The following is a 22,680-nucleotide window of genomic DNA, read 5'->3' as shown; positions in this document are numbered from 1 at the left end:
CCATTTTAGCATATTATCTAAATTATTCCTTGCTTGTTTTCTGGTATTCCTGAAGCAGCATATAGAAATATTTTCTTAATAGCTAGTAGCCCCTTGAACATTTGTGATCCTTTTGTGGAAAAACACTGTCCATTTCAAGCTGCTTTTGCTTTTCTTATTTGCATATTTTCTTGTTTGTCTTTTTCTTATCTGTCTTTTATCTCCTTATATTTTTTTGCTGTATTATTCTTATTGAGGGGATGGAATTGGGAACTTCCTTTTCCTTCTGAGTTGATAATATTATTTAAAATGATGGTTTTGCTGAATTTATACCCTCTACTAGGAAAAAAGGGGCTGTAGTGTCCTAAACCTTGTTTTTCCAATTTGAAATATATTAGCCTTGTTTAAACAATTTTTTAAAAAAAAACCAAAACACTTTTTATTGTGAAAAAACAGACATATATAAAAGTAAAAATTGTATGATAAGCCTAATAGATTCATTATTCAGGTTTAATTATTATCCATATTTTACCATACTTTTAAGTGAAATTTTGATTCTATAAATTTGAGTCCCATGTGTATTTTGTTGTTCATTTTTACATTTTTTGGGAAATGTAATGGAAGACTCAGGAGAAGAGGAAAAGCTTAAAGTCATTGATGAGATTCGTTTTTTAAGCTGGTCTTTTAATTTTTTTCAGCTCTAGCCAAGAGTTTAGAAGATGCTCTGAGCCAAACTGCTAGCATCACTCTGCAGGCTATTGCAGCTCAGAATGCTGCAGTCCAGGCCGTCAACGCACACTCCAACATACTGAAAGCAGCCATGGACAATTCTGAGGTGAGCCGAGGGAATAATTCAGCATGTAGTGTTTCATAGATTGAGTTCTTCCTCATAATGTGGACCTTTTCTCTCATTAAACGAAAACAGCCTAGACTAATTATCTTTAAAAAATAAACTGAGAAAATCCTTTGGTTTTTAAGTTAATTTTAAATCTGGTGCTTTATTTTATCTTACAACACTGATATGGTATAAGAATTAGTTTTGATCTTAATAGTGCTTAATGTATTTGTTGCTTGCTTTTTTTTTTGCTTTAAAATTGCCAACCATTTCTTCAGATAAACTTTGTATTTTGCAATACTTTTAGATTGACATGTAGTTGTAAGAAATAATACAGAGAAATCCCATATTCCCCTAAACACCAGCTATTTTAAATGTTCATGCTGATTGTTTAACTTATATCAAACATTTCAAAAAATAAAGTAATAACATTGATTTCAAAATGTAATACTAGGACTCAGTAGATTTCCTTTATAATTACATTTATGCCGGATGCTCTGGCTCATGCCTATAATTCCAGAACTTTGGGAGGCTGAGGTGGGAGGATTGTTTGAAACCAGGAGTTTAAGATCAGCATGGGCAATAGTGAGACCCCATCTCTACAAAAAATACAAAAATTAGCCAGGCGTTGTGGCACCTGCCCCTAGTCCCAGCTACTCAGGGGGCTGAGGAAGGAGGATGGCTTGAGCCCAGGAGTTCAGGGTTACAGTGAGCTATAGTCATGCTGCTGTACTCAAGCTTCACCAACAGAGTGAGTACTTATCTCTAAAAAATAAAAATAATAAATAACATTGTTAATTAGTACATAAAAATGTATCACAATACCTGGTCATTTAAAGAGTAAAAGTAAATACACAAGCTGTAAATCTCAAGCATCAGAATCACACATGGTCAGTAAGTTTCCTTTGCTACCATAGCAGTGTAGTTTTTAACAAATTTACACAAACTTTACATTATTCCAGTCAAATATACTACATCACAAAAGAGTCAGGCCAGGCACAGTGGCTCACGTCTGTAATTCTAGCACTCTGGGAGGCTGAGGCGGGAGAATCGCTTAAGGTCAGGAGTTTGAAACCTGCCTAAGCAAGAGTGAGACCCCGTCTCTACTAAAATTAGAAAGAAATTAATTGACCAACTAAAAATATATAGAAAAAGATTAGCTGGGCATGGCGGCACATGCCTGTAGTCCCCGCTACTTGGGAGGCTGAGACAGGAGGATTGTTTGAGCCCAGGAGTTTGAGGTTGTTGTAAGCTAAGCTGACACCACGGCACTCTAGCCTGGGCAACAGAGTGAGACTGTCTCAAATAAAAAATAAAATAAAATAAAAATAAAAGATTTACATTAGACCTCAGATGTTAATACCGTGTTTCCCCAAAAATAAGACCAACCCATAAAATAAGCCCTAGCAGGATTTCTAAGCATTTGCAATACAAGCCCTACCCAGAAAATAAGACCTGGTGATGGTCGTGGCTGCACAGTTGATCTGTACAACCCATGCATTTTGTCGTGGAGCAGTAAAGAAGATGAGCAGCCCTTCTCATCTGCCCCATGAGAGCTCTATTGCTCGACATGAGAGATTGGGGCCAATGGTTCTAAAGGAAATAGAGTCACAAGAAATTCAGGATGGAATTCGGGGTTTGGAGAGTTATGATGGTGTTCCGAAGAAGACGACTCAACTATATTTGAATCAATGTAGATTGTTGTACTGTACTTAAAAAAAATAACACATCCTCTGAAAATAAGCCCTAGGGTGTCTTCTTGAGGAAAAATAAATATAAGACCCTGTCTTATTTTTGGGGAAACACGGTAGCTGAAAACTACAGACTTTGAAAACTTAAAAGAAAATTCCATTTTATTTGAGGTTTAAGAAAATAATTTAATTATCAGAGTTCAGGTAGTGAAATGGAACCCATACAGGATATTTAACATGCTGGTTACACAGGTATAGGAAGGCTGGAAGTTGCATGATGTCAGGGACTTGGGTTCAAACCCAAATGGATCCACATCCTTCAGAAGGATGCTGATTAGAAGCTTTAAATAAATGTCCATGGTACTACTTTGGTGGAAGGCTTCATGAGAGGGTATTTCGTTTTCACAGTGAACACATAATACGTGGTACACGTGGATTTGTGTAACCATCTATTGCAATCAAGATTTTGCAACATACAGAAACAGTTAATTAAGATCAGTATTAGCTGATGTTACAGAATAATCAGAAAAACATATAAATATGTTTTGAAATGTTAAAATGGATTCTAGCTTCTGTTTCTCGTTGTAAAAGAAGCTGTAGGTGCATGTGCAATTTATGATATATATCAAATTACTATATATAATTTATATATATCAAATTATTCAAATCAGTAAATTTGGAAACAGTGGGTTTGACTTGATCTTAGGGAAACCTTATTATGAAGAGTTCTTTTCATATGAGACCACATTCTTCTAGCAGCATATGCTGTAGTCTTGGAAAATTTATCATACATGACAGGATATTTATATGGCTCAAATAAGCATCCTTTCTTGATGTATTTTATTTGCAAGATGGCTAAAGTGGCAATTCATTGAAACTCAACTTTATTATTCATATCATAAAATTTAATTTGCTTTGTCATTTTGTAACAATTTATATAGAACATAAGAAAAGTGAAACATAAATATAGAAGAAAAGTGCCAAACATTTCTTCTGAAAGCAGGGGTTCTTAACCTGGAGTTGAGTCGATGGATAGAATTCAGGTGTTTATTGAATTTGGATGGAAACATCTTTATCTTCCTTTGCCTAAAATTGATATTTAAAACCATGTCCTTCAGTTGTGAGTATTGGCAACAAACTGCAGTGGGATTAGCAGTATCTGTGACTTTGTCACCAATAGAAAGCACAGATATTTTCAAATCACATTATGGTACTTGCAGATCTCTTAAAATATTTTTGTGTTCATCACTACTTCCAAATTAGGGTATTTATTAGTTCTGTCACTAGGTCTTAGTTGCTGTTACACAAAATTAAAAAAAAATTATGACTATATTTCAGTGTAGTTGGGTTCCTTTGCAATTTTTTTGTTTCATTTTAAGCATTTAAAAATGATATTCTGAAGCTCTGTGGCACAATGGATAGCACATTGGACTTCTAATTCCAAAAATGATATTCTGAGAAACTTTCTTAAACTGCCGCAGTGGTCCAGTGGCAGGAAAATGACTAACTCTGTCTTAAGGGGGTTGGTTCTTTAAACTCTCTATTGATAATTGGTGTACCTTTAAAATAGAGACCATATCAGATGTCATTGGGGGCACAATGTGCAGAATTGGTGCTGGAGGAGAGTTCTGCATGATGCACACCAGAGGGCATTATTTGTACTGAGCCCTCCTCCCAGAGTACCAAGCCTAAGGGCTGCAGAGGCAGATCTGCTTGTATTCTAACAAAGGAAGACACAAATTGGGCATCCAAGCCCAGAGATACCTTACTGAGACAGCAGTCATCATCTGGGTGTGTAGCAGCCCCTGCTGCAATAGCCCTGTTTGGATTTTTTTGAAACATAATTACTGAAACAATTTAGTCATTTTTCTTAGGTAAAAATATCTTATTCTTCAATAATTTAGTATTATCCTGTTCATCTTTGGTGTCCCAGCACAATGTCCTTTAAAGATATAATAAGGTGGTTTTGCTTCATAGTACATGTAACACATTCATGTTAAACTATATGCATTTGGAAAAAGAGAAAAACATCATTTAAAATAGTTCATTTTAAACTAATTTTAAGTAGTTTGGACAGTTCCCAGTAACATTCTGCTCTTCATGTATATGATGCAGAATGAGGGGAGGATGGAAGCCCTCAGTGTTCTGGGTTCCCTTATACTCCTCCTAGTGTGTCTTGCTGTGCTGAGTGATTATAGTGTTAGAAAGTTATTTTTCTTTGTATTTATGTCCCTTAAATATGAGCCAGCTCTGCTCAAAGAAGTGACAGTTCCATAGAGAAAAAATATATTGGACCTAACAGGTCCTGTCTCATTTTTAAGGGAAACTTTTTTTAGAATATACAATTCACGTGCCATAAAATTGCCTCAAGGGATGTTTTTGACAGTAGTCAATTTATACCTAACAAATTAGAAAGGATCATTTTCTTTTTTTTTTTTTTTTTTTTTTTTTTTTTTTGAGACAGAGTCTCGCTTTGTTGCCCAGGCTAGAGTGAGTGCCGTGGCATCAGCCTAGCTCACAGCAACCTCAAACTCCTGGCTCAAGCAATCCTCCTGCCTCAGCCTCCCAAGTAGCTGGGACTACAGGCATGTGCCACCATGCCCGGCTAATTTTTTGTATATATATTAGTTGGCCAATTAATTTCTTTCTATTTTTTAGTAGAGACGGGGTCTTGCTCTTGCTCAGGCTGGTTTCGAACTCCTGACCTCGAGCAATCCGCCCGCCTCGGCCTCCCAGAGAGCTAGGATTACAGGCGTGAGCCACCGCGCCCGGCCGAAAGGATCATTTTCTAAAATTAAGTTTTGGTGGAATAATGTTAATACAAATGTGTAAGCTTTTGACTTATCCATAAACTCTGATTTTGGTAGTCAGACCTACAATTAAGAAAATTTTAAGTGTCGGTACTTTATTGCAGAATGATTTAGTCAACAGGCAATTCATGAAAGCTATTGTTCTTTATCTTTTCAGGTTATATGCCCTTTTGAGAATCTAATTGAAAAAAATCTCTCCTTAGAAAATGCTTATATATGTTAGAAACAATTTTTTTTTCTATTTTGTGGAAGGACAGTTGATGGGAGATAGTGCATGGACTTCTTTATGCCAAACTCATGAGCCTTAGATTAAGAGTCCTTACTCCGGAGAAATATTGTATATAAATTTTTTACCTGTAGCTGGGTATAATGGCCCTAACCTGGAATCCTAGCACTTTGGGAAGAGAGAGGATCGCTTGAGACCAGGAGTTTAAGACCAGCCTGAGCAACACAGCAAGACCTCATCCTTACAAAAAAAATAGAAATATAAGGCAGGTGTGGTAGTGTGTACCTGTACTTCCATCTTGCATCTCATGATGTGAGATGATCCCTTGAGCCCACGCATTTGAGGTTACAGTGAGCCGTGATGACACCACTGCACTCTAGCCCAGGCAACAAAGAGAGACCCTATTTCAAAAAAAAAATTTTACCTTTGAATTTAATGACACATTTCTGTGTTTAATCTTGTTGGCCTATCCTATGGCAATAATAGCAATTATTATGTTTATATAATTAAAATTTTTTGTTTAGATTGCAGGTGAGAAGAAGTCTGCTCAGTGGCGCACAGTGGAGGGTGCATTGAAGGAACGCAGAAAGGCAGTAGACGAAGCTGCCGATGCCCTTCTCAAAGCCAAGTAATTACTCATGGACTTTAACAAGTAATTAGGGCCTCCTGGTGGTTTTCTTGGGGCTGGGTTTTCTTTGTACTGTCTGTAAAGAGAAGGCAGAGAAACCCTTCTCTCCCTTCCCTGCCTGTGTTTGATATGAATTGGCATCAGGAATACAAAGGCATAAAAAGAGGGAATAAAATGTAATTAAGCAAAAGTAAATTTGGCAGAAACTTATATAAAAGATCTTACATAAAAATCAGTTTTACTTTGGCCCATTGCTTAGGTGATGTATCTCTATAGATTTATTGAGATTCTGTAATAATTTCAAGATTTTGCTGAGATGGTTTGGGCAGTTTTATCAGAATTTAGAAAATATGCCATAATCTGTTTGCCTTAACTATTAAAGTGGTAAGTGTATAATATTAATAGTAGGTCTAGTTTTATGCCGCTTTGACCTTGATTTCTGGAATTTGGCTAAAACTAGGATCAAGCAAGCAAACCCAAGTATAAGATCAACCTCTTGGTGATGGAAACCTAACATTTGATTAAAGATTCTCATTAACAGAATATAATAGTTATTTGTCATTTCAACTTTTGCTGACTTTTTTAACAAAATATTTACTATTGATAGAGAAAGAGATGTCTTCTAATAAAACCAACATATCTTTTAGGAGATTTAAGACATTATGCTCACATCATTAGATTATGTTGTTTCTCTTCTCTTCTCTTCTCTTCTCTTCTCTTCTCTTCTCTTCTCTTCTCTTCTCTTCTCTTCTCTTCTCTTCTCTTCTCTTCTCTTCTCTTCTCTTCTCTTCTCTTCTTCTCTTCTCTTCTCTTCTCTTTTTTTTTTTTTTTGAGGCAGAATCTCACTCTGTTGCCTGGGCTAGAGTGCTGTGGCATCAGCCTAGCTGACAGCAACCTCAAACTCGTGGGCTCAAGCAATCCTTCTGCCTCAGCCTCCCAAGTAGCTGGGACTACAGGCATGTGACACCATGCCCAGCTAAGTTTTTCTATATATTTTAGTTGGTCAATTAATTTCTTTATATTTTTTTAGTAGAGATATGATCTCGCTCTTGCTCAGGCTGGTTTCGAACTCCTGACCTTGAGCGATCCTCCTGCCTTGGCCTCCCAGAGTGCTAGGATTACAGGCGTGAGCCACCACACCCGGCCTGTGCTAAGGTTCTTTGAATTCTGTGTTTTGTGGTGGGTAGACCATAGTCTGTCTACCCTATGAAACAATCTGAATTGTGGAGCCCTAAGGCTCATTTATTTGCTTAGTGAGGTTTTTGGCCTTCTCCTGTGCCTTTGCCTCCCCTTCCTCTCATTGGCAGGGGAGTCAGCCTAATCGTTGCAAGAGCTGCTATTTATAGAGCGCTCACAATATGGGAGACACTGTGTCAGGTATTTCTCAATAATTACTTCTAATCCTTACACAAGAGCTTGCAGCAAATGAGAGGCTGAGCTGGGAGTTGAATTCAGGTCTGTTTTGTTCTGAAGCCTGGATCTTCCCATATACCATGTTACTTCTCTGGTTAACCTACTAAATCTAGATTCTGACAAAGGGGTTTTCAGTTGTTCGTGAGAAAGTGTCTCTATTGACTACAAAAAAGCATTGAGTAATTTTTTTCAAATTATGTTTCAGTCATTTAACAATTGTATATTGTACAGACTTCAAAACTCTTTAATAAAGTTGGTGAGGAATTATACTAAATCTTTGCTTTGTTTTGTTGTTTTCCAGAGAAGAATTAGAGAAAATGAAATGTGTGATTGAAACTGCAAAGAAAAAAGAGGTTGTTGGGGCTAAACCTCACATAACTGCTGCAGAGGGGAAACTTCACAACATGATAGTTGATCTGGATAATGTGGTTAAAAAGGTATGTTTCCTAGGTCTTTTACAAAATACTTTTATATTTTGGATTATAATCCTTTAGTCAAAGAATTTTAAGAATTTAGGAAAATAATAAGATTCCTGCCATCTCTCTTCCTTTTCCCCCGCAAAGAATATCAGTTGTTATTATTTTTAAAAACTAGCCTCAGACATCAAGTAGGTTCTTCAGAATTGTTGACACTTTCTATAATAGGTGACATTTTTGGTCATGGTTATTGTCACTTATGAAGATTTCTATTTTGTAGCAGATCTTTTGTCTGTATTTGTGTGACCTGTGTGGGTAATTTCTCATGACCCAGAGAAAGAGGGAAAGGGATGCAGTAGATGGGAAAGGGCCTATAGCTGGCATTTGAATAGGAATTAGAAGGAAACAAAGATAAGGCTTATGTTCCTTCTGAGCTTCAGATTTCTATGTATATATTTTTTACACATTCCCAACCAAACATAAATAGAGCCAGGAGTATTACTTCTGTTTCTTGGAATGGTTTTACTACCTTTGATTTAGTTTTATGATACACCCTTTATATTTGCACAGGTCCAAGCAGCTCAGTCTGAGGCTAAGGTTGTATCTCAGTATCATGAGCTGGTGGTCCAAGCCCGGGATGAATTTAAACGAGAACTGGACAGTATTACTCCAGAAGTTCTTCCTGGATGGAAAGGGATGAGTAAGTACAACTGTGAAGTAATGGCACTTTTTTGTTTTTTAAGAACTGATCAACTAATCTAAACTTGCTTCAACTCCATTCATCTAGTCCAAATCCCTCTGGCATCCATATCTCTTTTGGTATGGTATGTTGTTTTGGCATTTCCTTTTTTTTTTTTTGAGACAGAGTCTCGCTTGTTGCCCAGGCTATAATGAGTGCCGTGGCATCAGCCTAGCTCACAGCAACCTCAAACTCCTGGGCTCAAGTAATCCTTCTGCCTCAGCCTCCCGAGTAGCTGGGACTACAGGCATGTGCCACCATGCCCGGCTAATTTATATATATATTAGTTGGCCAATTAATTTCTTTCTATTTATAGTAGAGACGGGGTCTCGCTCTTGCTCAGGCTGGTTTCGAACTCCTGACCTTGAGCAATCAGCGGGCCTCGACCTCCCAGAGTGCTAGGATTACAGGCTTGAGCCACCGTGCCTGGCTGAAAATTATAGTTTTAATGAAAGACGTAAGTTGATTATTTTGTTAAAACAGTGATAAGTCCCTTAATACCAAAACTACTTTTAATATCAATGATTCTCTTACTTTCTAAAATGTTAGAATTTCCTTGATTTATATTGTTTTGTAATCTGTTTACATTTTAGGAAATAAGCACTATTATTTTGCCCTCCAATGTTAAAATAAGCTTTTCCTGGTACTAGTTTCTGGTTCCTTCTTGTTTCCTTTTGGATGTTCCTATTTAATGATAAGTAACTGAAGTAGTATAAATTTTTTTTCAAACTGTTGTTCTGTTTCCTTTGTAGGTATTTCTGACCTAGGTAAGTATCTATGTATGTTTTATGTTTAAATGCTTTTGAGTCTTAAAAGACTGAAGTCTTTTTGTTGTGCCTTTGATTCTTATGCTAACCCATATAAATAATATAAAATAGAATTATATCCCATGTGATAAATCTGAATTTGATACTTTTGGCATCCATGTGATCTCATGAACAAACATGTTTCATCAAGTGATTGGAATCTTAAAGATGTGAGGGGTGTGTGTATAATATGGATTTTTTATAAACTTTGGAGAATTTCAAACATTTAAAAAGTAGGAAAAGCTGGGTGTGGTGGCTCATGCCTATAATCTTAGCACTTCAGAAGGCCGAGGCAGGATGATTGATTGAGGCCAGGAGTTTGAGATCAGCCTGGGCAACATAATGAAACCCTATTTCTACAAAACATTTTAGTCCCAGCTACTTGGGAGGCTCAGGAGGATCGCCTGAGCCTAGGAGTCCAAGGTTGCAAGTGACCTATGATTGCGGCACTGTTATTCAGCTTGGGTTACAGAGTGAGACCATCCTGTCTTTTAAAAAAAAGTAGGCAGAAAACTATAATGAACTTCCAAGGACCTATCACCGAGCTTCAACAGTTACTGGCCTTTTTTATCTCATCTGTTTCCACCTTCCTCAGCTTATGTAGAAGCAGACCCCAAATATTTGTTTTAAAAAACATATTCACTATACCATTATCACACCTAAAATGTAACAGTTCCTTAGATGTCCATTCAGTGTTGAAATATCACCTATCATTTCATGAATTTTTAACAGTTGTTTTATTTGAATCACTATCCATAGATATTCCACATGTTGAATTTGGTCAAGAAATCTCTTACCCACCTTTGTTTTTGCTTTTCAGTTTATTTATTGGAGAATTGAGTCATCATATAGAATTTTCTACATTCTATATTTTGCTGTTTGAGCCATAATTCTTAACTGATAGTGTATGTTTGGAACACTTTTGGAGTGTGAGATTTAAAAAAATATATACATGGGTTTAAACCTAAATGAGAATCTTTGGGCATAAGTATTTTAAAAAGCTCTCTGATTATGATGGACATCTCTGATTACAGATCACTATCCTAGATAATGTGTGTTTAAGAAAAGGAACAAAACTCTTATTAAGGAAAAGTGCAAGAGAATTTGAATTTGCTTTTGTGTTTTAGTAGAAAAGAGTCTTTAATTGGATGCCTTTTATGACTAATCAAAGTTATGCACCAAAGAAAATATAGAAGTGATTATATATGTAAACTTTGTTTTTAGATGCAAATTTACAGTATATTAGAAAGCCAGTTTATAATTGGTTCAGATTTGAAGGGGATTCCTGAAAAAGAACTGATTACCTGAAGGCTTACCTAAATTACATTGCGTGGGATTAAAAATATCTTAGTTGTTGGACACTAAATACTAATTTCTGATTGAATTGGAGAATCGAAATCTCTTCATGTTAGCTACTTTTTTTTTTACAAGCTGTTAAATTATAATCACTTGAAGCAAATTACCTTGTAGTGATATATAATTTTGGTGAAGTCATTGACTTTTTAATGTGGTTTTCTTTTTAGCTGACAAGCTATCTATTGACGATCTGAACTCCCTGATTGCTCATGCACATCGTCGCATTGATCAGCTAAACAGAGAGTTAGCAGAACAGAAGGCCACCGAGAAGCAACATATCACATTGGCCTTGGAAAAACAAAAGTTGGAAGAGAAGCGGGCATTTGATTCTGCAGTGGCAAAAGCATTAGAACATCACAGAAGTGAAATACAAGCTGAACAAGACCGGAAGGTAAAAGAAATGAAAATTGTTGCCTAATGTTTAAAGTTAATCTCATTTGGTTGTTTACTTCTAGCTATCTTATTGACAGTCATTGACTTTACTTACTGCCTGTAAGTATGACTTACAGTCATGACTTACCGCCTGTAAGTCATGCCAACCCACCTTTAGAGTAGAACTTAGGCTCTTGTTCTCCCAGTCAGAACTTCTAGTGAAGGATTGATCTAGCAAAGTTCCTATATGTTGAGCAGATGCAGAAGTATAAGAAAGTAAAGCCAGGCGTGGTGGCTCACGCCTATAATCCTAGCACTCTGGGAGGCCAAGGTGGGAGGATCATTCAAGGTCAGGAGTTCGAGACCAGCCTGAGCAAGGCAAGAGTGAGACCCCGTCTCTACTAAAAACAGAAAGAAATTAAATTAGCTGGATGACTGAAAATATATAGAAGAAATTAGCTGAGCATGTGGCACATGCCTGTAGTCCCAGCTACTCGGGAGGCTGAGGCAGGAGGATGGCTTTGAGCCCAGGAGTTTGAGGTTGTTGTGAGCTAGGCTGACACCACGGCACTCTCTAGCCTGGGCAACAGAGCGAGACTCTGTCTCAAAAAATAATTAATTAATTAATTAATTAATTCATGTTAACAATAAGTGATTTTATTTGTTTAGAAGAAATTATGTTCAATAATTACCATATACATACTAATTTTCTTAATGATTCTTCAAAGTAAGCATTATTATTCACAGATGAGAAAATAGAGACTTGAAAAGATAATTTCCCTGGAGTCACACAGATGAAGCTACATTTGATCCCAAGTCTACATATTAATAGTTATTTTTCTTCCTATTCTGGATTTAGTGACTTCTCAGGGTAATATGTGATTCAGGAAATGACAGTGTATGTTTTATGTGGGAGGCAGCTGATGATGTGGAGAAAATATAAGTTTGGGAGCCAGAGACCCCGGTTTGAAATCTGATTTTTGCCATAGCTGTGTAACCTTGTTTGAGTTGCCTTCCAATGTTAAGCTTTCTGATTCATTTAAGAAGTAGAAGTAAAGGACAGGTACACATACCTGGCACATTATAAGGATTTAGGATATGGAAGCTGCTTTTATTGTTGTTAACAGTCTTTAGTTTTCCTAGACTAATTTGTGGAAAATTGAGAACTAATCATTGTGTTTGCCATCACAGGTAGAGGAAGTCAGAGATGCCATGGAGAATGAAATGAGAACCCAGCTTCGACGGCAGGCAGCTGCCCACACTGATCACTTACGAGATGTCCTTAGGGTACAAGAACAGGAACTGAAGTATGAATTTGAGCAGGTGAGGACCTGTTGTAAAGCATCGACTCCACTTCAATCTCTCTCCACCTTTAGATTATTAATAGGCTATCCATACCTTTTAATGTATTCTGAAGATGTTGAAGAATGGGGAAAGATTTCAAATGTTACCTAATCTTGGTGGAGTTGGGCTTTTTTATAGCTGCAGAACTAGTATTTTTTTTTTTTTTTTTTTTTTGGACGAGGTTCTGGGGCCCCAAGAGCGGGGGCCCCGGAAGTCGCCCCAGAACTAGTATTTTTACATAATGGTATACCTGTGTGTTTATGATCAGATGTGAGTTTCAGTTTCCTTATATATATATGTGTGTGTGTATATATGTATGTATATACATATATACACACACACATATATATGTATATGTATGTATGTGTGTGTATATATACATATATATATATTATTTGGAGTCTTCAAAGTTTTAAGGAGGGCTGATAAATGGGATTTCAGGAATGCAAACAGTAATACCTGACACATGTAATCATCTACTTTATCTCCACAAACTCCTATAGATATATGGTAGTGCTCAGATTTTATAACTGAAGAAACTTCCAGAGAAGTTAAGTTTTGAAATCATAGAAAATTATCAGGATACCTTTAATCATAACTGGTTTCTACTGAGGAAACCATTTATAATAATATTAACTTATTTTGTTTTGCAAAATGGGAATGAGTTTTTCTTTAGAGAACTTCCAGAAAATTGAAATTTATGCCAACATGAAAAGGTATTTGAAATTCTATTTGATGGATATTTTTCTGAGAAAAATGAATATATAAGGACTTAAATAGAAGATATAGAATGTAATTTAATTCCTTCTAGGTTTTTGATGTGGTCAATTTACTGCCTTCAGTTGACAAATTATTTCTGACCTGACTAGCCTACCTACTGTTTTCTCCTAGTTTGTTTCCTCTAATATGAGGTCCCATCAGTAAATTTGTAGAGCATTATACAAGTTAAATTATATCAGATATAAGTCAGAAAAATTTCAAAACCTTACACATAACGTAGGAGTTTCATGACAACTGTTTTGAGATTTTAATGACCCTCTTTGCTTCAGGAGGTAGGAGTAATCTGGAAGATTCAGTTAAGTGACTTGCACTGAGGTAGCATCACCTTTTCTGTACACTATTTATGTTTTATTTCAGGACCTGGCTGAGAAACTCTCTGAACAAGAATTACAGTTTCGTCGTCTCAGTCAAGAGCAAGTTGACAACTTTACTCTGGATATAAACACTGCCTATGCCAGACTGAGAGGAATTGAACAGGCTGTTCAGAGTGAGCATAATCTATGTTATCTTGTAGATAATTTTATTCAATGCAACTTAGTAGAATAATTATACAGGGATAATGGGATACATGCATTGATGTTAGGGTATAAATATACTAAAGTCACTCTAAATTTTATTCATATTTTAGGAAAGCAATCCCAGATTCAATGAGTTTAGAGCACAGAGTTGTAATCCCAGCACTCTGGGAGGCCGAGGCGGGCAGATTGCTCGAGGTCAGGAGTTCGAAACCAGCCTGAGCAAGAGGAGACCCCATCTCTACTATAAATAGAAAGAATTTACTGGCCAACTAACATATATATAGAAAAAATTAGCCGGGCATGGTGGTACTTGCCTGTAGTCCCAGCTACTCAGGAGGCTGAGGCAGCAGGATTGCTTGAGCCCAGGAGTTTGAGGTTGCTGTGATCTAGGCTGACACCACGGCACTCACTCTAGCCTAGGCAACAAGGCGAGACTCTGTCTCAAAGAAAAACAGAACACAGAGTTGTGAGAGGAAATTTTAAAAATCTAAAAATTAAATCTAAATAACCTTAAATTTTGTATCTTATTCAGATACAACCTTTTTGGCACCAGGGACTGGTTTCATGGAAGAGAATTTTTCCATGGATGGTTTGGCAGGGTTGTGGGGTGAGGCAGAGCTCAGGCAGTGATGTAAGCGATGGGGAGCAGCTGTAAATACAGATGAAGCTTCGCTCTCCCACTCCTTACCTCCTGCTGTGTGACACCCTGATTCCTAAGTTTCATGGAAGATAATTTTTTTATGTATCAGGGTGGGGGAAGGGTGTCAGCACTCTGCAGCCTGGTCCGTAACAGTCCGAGGGTTGGGGACCACAGCCTTATATGACAAACATGAGATCACTATTTAAAAGGCAGTTTATCCAACAACACACTTTGGCTATGTCTTATGAGCCCTGGATGGAGGGAATGGTCAACGTGGCCCCATACTGGCCCTCCAAAGGCTCTGGAGGGTTATTCAGAGCTAGTGATTTGCTGAACCCACTCACTAAATGAATAGTAGTTATACGGAGGCCTCCATGTGCCAGATTGAAAAATGTCTTGACAGTGAGGGTGTTGATAAAATAGGTTTCTTTGGGATGTTATGGAATTCTTTTTTATCATATAAATGATAAAAATAAACTCAGTACTCATGAAATATCAAGATCATCCTTTGAAGTTTACCATTTCTTTGTGGAAAATTTCAGATGGCACTAGCATAAGTCTTAGCCTAATGTAAATAACATGTTTCTTTCTCAGCTACTAAAGATAAAAATATCTGGATTAGGTATCATGCAGATGTTAATGACTTCTATGTACTGTTTGACCTTGCACTGTCCTGGGTGTCACAGGAAGAAGGAAGAGAAACTTAGTTGTGCTTGTGCACATGCATCCGCCCAGTTTTCTCCATGACTTTAGTAAAAATAAGTCCTCTTCAAATTGTGTCATGCCTTACTGCCTCGTATGAAGAGGGCAGCTAGGAAAGAACACACTACAAATTAAAGTGGTGGGGAAAGGTTATAAGAGGCTCTTTCTATCACCCTATATTCCACTTATGTGGGTTTAACTTGTTGAATATGCATTAGTTCTGTGGATGTAAGTAGTCAGATACAGAGAAAAATGTTTTTCTTTGCCTTTTTTCTTTGTAGGTCATGCAGTTGCCGAAGAGGAAGCCCGAAAAGCCCACCAACTCTGGCTTTCAGTGGAGGCATTAAAGTACAGCATGAAGACCTCATCTGCAGATATGCCTACTGTTCCACTGGGCAGTGCAGTTGAGGCCATCAGAGCCAACTGTTCTGATAATGAATTTACCCAGGCTTTAACTGCAGCTATCCCTCCAGAGTCCCTGACCCGTGGGGTATACAGTGAAGAGACCCTTAGAGCCCGTTTCTATGTGGTCCAAAAACTGGCCCGAAGGGTAGCAATGATCGATGAAACCAGGAATAGCTTGTACCAATACTTTCTCTCCTACTTGCAGTCCCTGCTTCTATTCCCAGCTCAGCAACTGAAGCCACCAGAGGCACTCTCCCCTGAGGATATAAACACATTTAAATTATTGTCATACGCCTCCTATTGTATTGAGCATGGTGATCTGGAGCTGGCAGCAAAGTTTGTCAATCAGCTGAAAGGGGAGTCCAGACGAGTGGCCCAGGACTGGCTGAAGGAAGCCCGAATGACCCTAGAAACTAAACAGATAGTGGAAATCCTGACAGCGTATGCCAGCGCCGTAGGAATAGGAACCACTCAAGTACAGAAAGAATAAGGTCTAGGGAAGAATTTTGTAAAGTCATATTTCATGTCAAAGAAAATCAGCAGGGCTTGTAAGAAAATCAGCATGGTTTACAACAAGGGTCCCAGAATTGTCTAGAAACGAGCAGGTTACAAGTACTGTTCTAAATGTTAACACCTGTTGCATTTATATTCTTTCCACTTGCTATCATGTCAGTGAACTCCAAGAGTGCTTTCTTTGCAACTTGTGTAACATTTTCTGTTTTTCAGGTTTTACTGATCAGGCTTGTGAGGCCAATCAAAATAATGTTTGTGATCTGATCCCTACTACTATTGATTCTGCCCTTGGAGCAAACTGAATAAAGCAACAAGATGAAAACTATGTACCATAGCCCATTCCAGAGAGTACCATGTGTAGTTTGTTGTGTGTGCAGAAATTTCCTTGAGAAGCAGCAATAGCAGAAGTAGGAACTTACAGCCACACAGAATTTCCAGACTGTGAATTGGGTCACCACAAGTCCAAGGCCTGCTTCTTGGCTTTGAAGATTTTGGTGAATTGATTCCTGCTGGTCAAACTCAAAAGAGTAATGCACAAACCAAAATGTTAATGTATTTATAATTGGGGATATAGCAGTCTGGTGATTAAAAAAAATGTTGATTTCTACCCACAAATTCTAGCCTTAAATGGCTAAAGCTTACGCAATTCTAAACCACTGGTAATGCATCTTGCTTCTTTCTAGTACCTGGGACTGTGAACCTCTTCAAAGTGGGGGTCGGGTGCCTGGAATCTTAATGAAGGGGTTAACTAATTTTTTAGTGTATTTGATCTCGATTGCCATAAAATCTAGTGAACTTTGTCAGCTCACCCTTCTAAAGATTAGGATAATTGCCATATTGGATAAAAACTAACAAATTACTACCTTTTGATCTATTTTTTACTCTATGAAGACCACCACCTCTACATAAAAATATAGTCTGTTTGTTTTTCAAAATTACATTTTTTTTTTGTTGGGGGTTTATATATTCACAGAAATTATTGAGCAGGCACTTTTATCTGAGCCACACATATGCAAATCATGAAGGGAATTTGTGTATCTACAAGTGTATGCCAGCCCCTGAATTTGGGTGGTTACATTATGGCATTGACCTTGCTCTTTGATTTTGAGATACATTGGTCAGTCCATCTTTGGCCTAGGTTGATGTTGTTAATATTCCCTATGTTCCCTCATAAGTGGATTCTTAATTCAATAAAATACATCTAGTTTTTCTGATTAGAATACATGCTTTATGTAATGCCCTTCATCTCTGGAGGTAGAGGCACTCAGGGCACCTGCCTGGTGGCTATTAACCACTTCGGTACTGCGCTCACTGGCCTCGAAACCTTGCCCACAAGCCGGCACTCATAGTCCACACGATAGTTTGTGCTGTGCATTGACGATGAATCCATTTTTCTCTTGTGTGATGAGGAAAGCTTGAAAGGACTGAAAGCTTGTTTTACTTTACAGGTAGCTTTACTTGTAATGTATATCAGAATAGGTAACATATACATATGTTTTCATTACGTTATTTTTAAATGTTCACAATTTTATTTTGATAAATGAAAAATTAGGAAAAGTCATATCACGGCTCTCAGCTAAAGTTGATGCCCGGCTATGCACCTTTATATCACAGCTGTCGGCTAAAGTAGCTGTGCATGTTCATCTGTGGCTATCGACTATAGTCAACGCCAGTACCAAAGTGGTTAAATTTTTACTAGAAGATAATGGAGCTGTTCTAAATTCAGTCTTTCTTCCCCTTTAGAATGGCACGGAATTGCAAAAATACATTTACTTGTAAAGCTAAATTTACCTATTTATCAAATTAGAAGTGCTGGCCGGGCGCGGTGGCTCATGCCTGTAATCCTAGCACTCTGGGAGACTGAGGCAGGCAGATTGCTCGAGATCAGGAGTTTGAAACCAGCCTGAGCAAGAGTGAGACCCCATCTCTACTATAAATAGAAAGAAAGAAATTGGCCAACTAATATATATAGAAGAGATTAGCCGGGCATGGTGGTGCATGCCTCTAGTCCCAGCTACTTGGGAGGCTGAGGCAGAAGGATCTCTTGAGCCCAGGAGTTTGAGGTTGCTGTGAGCTAGGCTGATGCCACGGCACTCACTCTAGCCTGGGCAACAAATTGAGACTCTGTCTCAAAAAAAAAAAAAAAAAAAATTAGAAGTGCTTTTTATTTTTATTTAATTCATGAGATATGTAAAATATTATAGATTATAAAGAAATGTAAGTTTCTCTTGGAGCCCTGAAATAACTCCCTTCAGATATGATTATCTGAGCTCACAAGAAGTAAGCACTACTGAGTGGTTTATTTTAGCTCTGTCAATCAAAATAATGACCACAGGTTTTCACATCTCAGTAGTTCCTTTAACAGACGACGCCTGCCCCATTGCTTATTAGGGACCAGGGTGATTTTAAAGTCAAGGCCTTTATTTTCCTTCCTCATGCTTAGTAAAACTCAGTCTTTCTGAAATGCCACTCAGTAACCATTCACTTGAGTTCTCAGCACTATGAGGTGATGGAATCCAAAGGGCCAAGTTTGGGGAAAGATAAAGCTCTGAGCTGTTAGGGCAGCTTCACTTCAGCGTATGTACACTTAAGTCACATCACTGCCACTTCCAAAAAGATCATATAAAGTTAAAATCATGTCTTGCTTTCAGTCTGTTTTGGCCTTAAATTGAATTGCCTTATTGCCTTCTTCCTGATTGCTGTAGGACAGTGTTCAGTCCTCCCTCCTGATTTAACATTAAAACTGATCATTGCTTTCATGTTGTTTAAAGTTCCATAATAATGTAACAAACTAACATGTAATTTTCAATAGCTTTTTTAAAAGGCACACCACTTGTGTATTCCTATGTATTATTAATAATTTAAACCCTCTGCTTTAACAGGTTCTGCATAAAAGCAATCTCTGAATCCCAAATGAATTGTGCCACCAGGTTTAAAGTAGCTTGCTTGACTTAGTGCAGAACAGATCATTTGAGTTAACAAAGAAGGGAAATAAAAAGGCTTAAATGTCAGGCAAATTATTTTCATCAGGTCCAGCGCTCACCTTTCCCCTGAACTAAATGCCTGTACTTCCCTGGTTTCTTTCCCTTTCTTGTATCATGGGCCCATGAGGTTGGTTGGGAACATGAGAAAGCAAAGGATGGGGACAAGGAGGAGGGGACCTGGCCACTATATCTCTTATCCGTGTACAGAGGTGACAAAGCTTCACTAGCTTGTTTCATTGAAGAGCTTCTGCAGGGTCTGAGGCAGGAGCCAGCCAAGGCTCCTCAGACCCTGCAGACCCTCCTTGGCAGGAGCCAGCCAAGGGGCCATGGTTGTGGGAACAGACTCCATTGGTGCCAGTGGCAAAGCTTAGGCTGTTCTGGATAAGTTCTGTCATGACCTGTATCCTCTTGGACATTCTTAGTTTTCAGGAGTCTTAAATCTTGCTCAACTCTGAAAAATATTCTTGGGCTTAATTGCCAGCAGTCCTGAGTCCTCTATAAAACCCACAGGTAGGCACTGTTAAATAGGCTACTTCCTGGGGCAGGCTGGACTACTGCCTAGGTTTTCTGTACCTTATAATCCCATGTTGCCTTACATCAACCAAACTATATTTCTCTGGTAAAATGCCTGTCAAATCTAAATGATTCTATACAACCTGCCTTGCTGATCCATGTTCCTCGTGACCCACTCTCATAGCATATTGTATATTAGTGTTTTACAAACTTTTTTTTTTTTTTTTTGAGACAGAGTCTCGCTTTTTTCCCCAGGCTAGGGTGAGTGCCATGGCGTCAGCCTAGCTCACAGCAACCTCAAACTCCTGGGCTCAAGCAATCCTCCTGCCTCAGCCTCCTGAGTAGCTGGGACTACAGGCACGTGCCACCATGCCCGGCTAATTTTATATATATATATTAGTTGGCCAATTAATTTCTTTCTATTTTTATAGTAGAGACAGGGTCTCGCTCAGGCTGGTTTTGAACTCCTGACCTTGAGCAATCCGCCCGCCTCGGCCTCCCAGAGTGCTAGGATTACAAGCGTGAGCCACCACGCCAGGCCTATAAACTTTTTTGACTATGAATGGCAGTAAAAAGTTTATATCGTGATCTGGTTACATTGTGATCACATGATTTACATCGTGATCTGTGTTGCAACATAAAAATACATTACAAATATTACATTACTGTTTGTGATGTGTTTAGATGCTCTGTTTCATTAAATTGTTGTTATGCCCAAAACTGATTTCAAACCCTGCAGTTTGAAAGACAATCACTATCCTATATAAAGCCAGTGACGGTACAATGTAACATCTTTTCCTCTAAGCCTAGTGCTTGCTATATATATATTTATACAGCAGCTAAGGATACCAGATGAGTAAGGTTTCAAAATTAACAAAGCCTTTGCATAGAAGGTGGCATTCATTAAAATTCATTAAGCATTTACTAAGCAGGACCTAGGTGCCAGATTTGAGTCTAAAGACATTTGGGATCTTTCAGTGCTATTGAGCCTTTTGCTTGAATACTTTGATAGCTGTAAGTCCATTTTAATGTTAGATTCCAGTGATACGTTGAACCAGAAACTGAGTTCTAATTTCTCCACATTGGTAATCTGAGGCAACACTGAATGAATTTATTCCACATATTAGGACTCTGCCTTTTCTCCTTTCCATTCTTATTCCCATTTGCTTTTCTGATACTCTGGTTTCTCCTGTGTTTTTTTTTTGTTTAAAAAAATTCGGTTTCTGGTTCAACATATCACTGGACTCTAACAGTAAAATGGACTTACAGCTATCAAAGTATTCAAGCAAAAGGCTCAACAGCACTGAAAAATCCCAAATGTCTTTAGACTCAAACTCAAATCTGGCACCTAGGTACTTCTTAGTAAAATGTTGAAATGATGGCTAGGCCTGGTGGCTCAAGTGTGTAATCCTAGCACTCTGGGAGGCTGAGGCAGGAGGAATGCTTGAGCTCAGGAGTTCAAGACCAGCCTGAGAGTGAGACCCTATCTCTACTAAAAATAGAAAAAAAAAGCGGAGTACAGTGGCAAGTGCCTGTAGTCCCAGCTACCCCGGAGGCTGAGGTAGGACTGCCTGAGCCCAGGAGTTTGAGGTTGCTGTGAGCTACGCTGACACCACAGCACTGTAGCCCAGGCAACAGAGTGGACTCTGTCTCAAAGAAAAAAATTGAATTTCAGACCACAAATAAATTTTTCCTATGTACATTTTCCCCATTCAGCTGGGAAATGTTTTGTTGATACTGTTCTATAAGGGTGGGTCTTCAGAAATGAGGAGTTCTATACCACTAAAAACCACTTGTTAATGCCTTTTAGGGATGAGGTACTTGAATTGTATGGACATGTAGACAGTAGTGGGAAGCATATGGATAGCAAATAGACTACTCATCAGGAGTAAAAGGAACATTGTAAAAAGGTCTTTAGAACTTTACAAGGGAAATCCATATGCACAGGTTTATAAATGGGTGAGAACCAGAGGAGGTAAAAACTGCTGGGGCTGGGCCTGGAGTGAGGGGACACAGCTGAGACCTAAAGCAAAAATTGGAGGTTTATGACTGGCATAGAACATCTTTTACTGATACTAGGGGCTAGACTATGGTGAATTAAACATTTATAGATGAATTGGAGACTCAACCTGTAGGCCTTAATTTTTCTCAGAACTTTAAGGCAGTTATTTACTCGGAGGGGGTGAGGGCTGGAACATCTGTAGCACAAAACCACTGAGCTACAAATCACCCACTTTGAAAGTCCACCCCACAAACTCATGTGCTGTCAACTATAGCTGCTGAGTAACATGATACGGCTCAAAGTTAGGGCTTAGATACTGAAGAGGCATCAAAGGATTATACTGACAGCTAAGGTCAACAAGAGTCAGGCATCTACAGGTGCTGATGAACAAGAGGAATAGGAAGGGGGCCAGTGTCCAGGTTATCTCTGTAAACCAACATTAATGACTAATTCACACTTTTTACTTCTGTGAATTTTTTTTTTTTTTTTTGAGACAGGGTCTTGCTCTCTTGCTCCAGCTAGAGTTCAGTGGTGTCATCATAGTTCACTCACTGCAACATCAAGCTCTTGTTCTCAACCCATCCTCCTGCCTAAGCCTCCCAAGTAGCTGGGACTATAGGTGAGCATCACCACACCACGCTAGTCTATTTCTTGTACAGACGGTCTTAACTGTTGCTCAGGCTGGTCTTGAACTCCTGTGTTCAAGTGATCCTCCCACCTCGTCCTCCCAGAGTGCTGTAATTCCAGGTGTGACCAACCACACTCAGCCCAAATTTGCTTTGATGTGGAGCAATAAGTAGATGCTTAAGAACCTAGTTATTATACTGGTATATGTTTTTTAATCCCTCAATTAGATGCCTTAACTGACATTCTAGAACACATGAACCAAATACTTAGGTTTCTACGGATGTATGACAATGGTAAACACAGATGGGAACACACATTAACAAGTATCAGTTACTACAGCATCTCATAAATGTCAACTCTGGCAGGGTAAAGATGAAATTG

General features: G+C 38.3%; 1 protein-coding gene across 10 annotated transcripts in view; it reads left to right on the top strand.

Moving 5' to 3' along the window:
- IMMT (inner membrane mitochondrial protein) overlaps positions 1–16,512 on the top strand; it is a 45,265-nt gene extending 28,753 nt beyond the window's left edge. For 6 of the 10 annotated variants that reach the window (XM_012774315.3, XM_012774317.3, XM_012774314.2 and 3 more), the window contains 9 exons: positions 678–814; positions 6,066–6,169; positions 7,884–8,019; positions 8,569–8,698; positions 9,490–9,504; positions 11,067–11,290; positions 12,463–12,594; positions 13,753–13,882; positions 15,537–16,512. In XM_012774315.3, the coding sequence (XP_012629769.2) occupies positions 678–814; positions 6,066–6,169; positions 7,884–8,019; positions 8,569–8,698; positions 9,490–9,504; positions 11,067–11,290; positions 12,463–12,594; positions 13,753–13,882; positions 15,537–16,150 (1,622 nt within the window). In that variant the 3' untranslated portion in view covers positions 16,151–16,512. The remainder of the gene's footprint in view (positions 1–677; positions 815–6,065; positions 6,170–7,883; positions 8,020–8,568; positions 8,699–9,489; positions 9,505–11,066; positions 11,291–12,462; positions 12,595–13,752; positions 13,883–15,536) is intronic. The other 4 variants (XM_012774318.3, XM_076000948.1, XM_012774313.3 and 1 more) reach the window with 1 other exon arrangement.
- The last annotated feature ends 6,168 nt before the right edge of the window (positions 16,513–22,680 follow it).

Source organism: Microcebus murinus, chromosome 3 (assembly GCF_040939455.1).
Source record: "Microcebus murinus isolate Inina chromosome 3, M.murinus_Inina_mat1.0, whole genome shotgun sequence".
In the NCBI taxonomy this organism is placed as follows: Eukaryota; Metazoa; Chordata; class Mammalia; order Primates; family Cheirogaleidae; genus Microcebus; species Microcebus murinus.
Note: the sequence above shows the minus strand (reverse complement) of the source record. Positions and strands in the feature narration are given on the sequence as shown.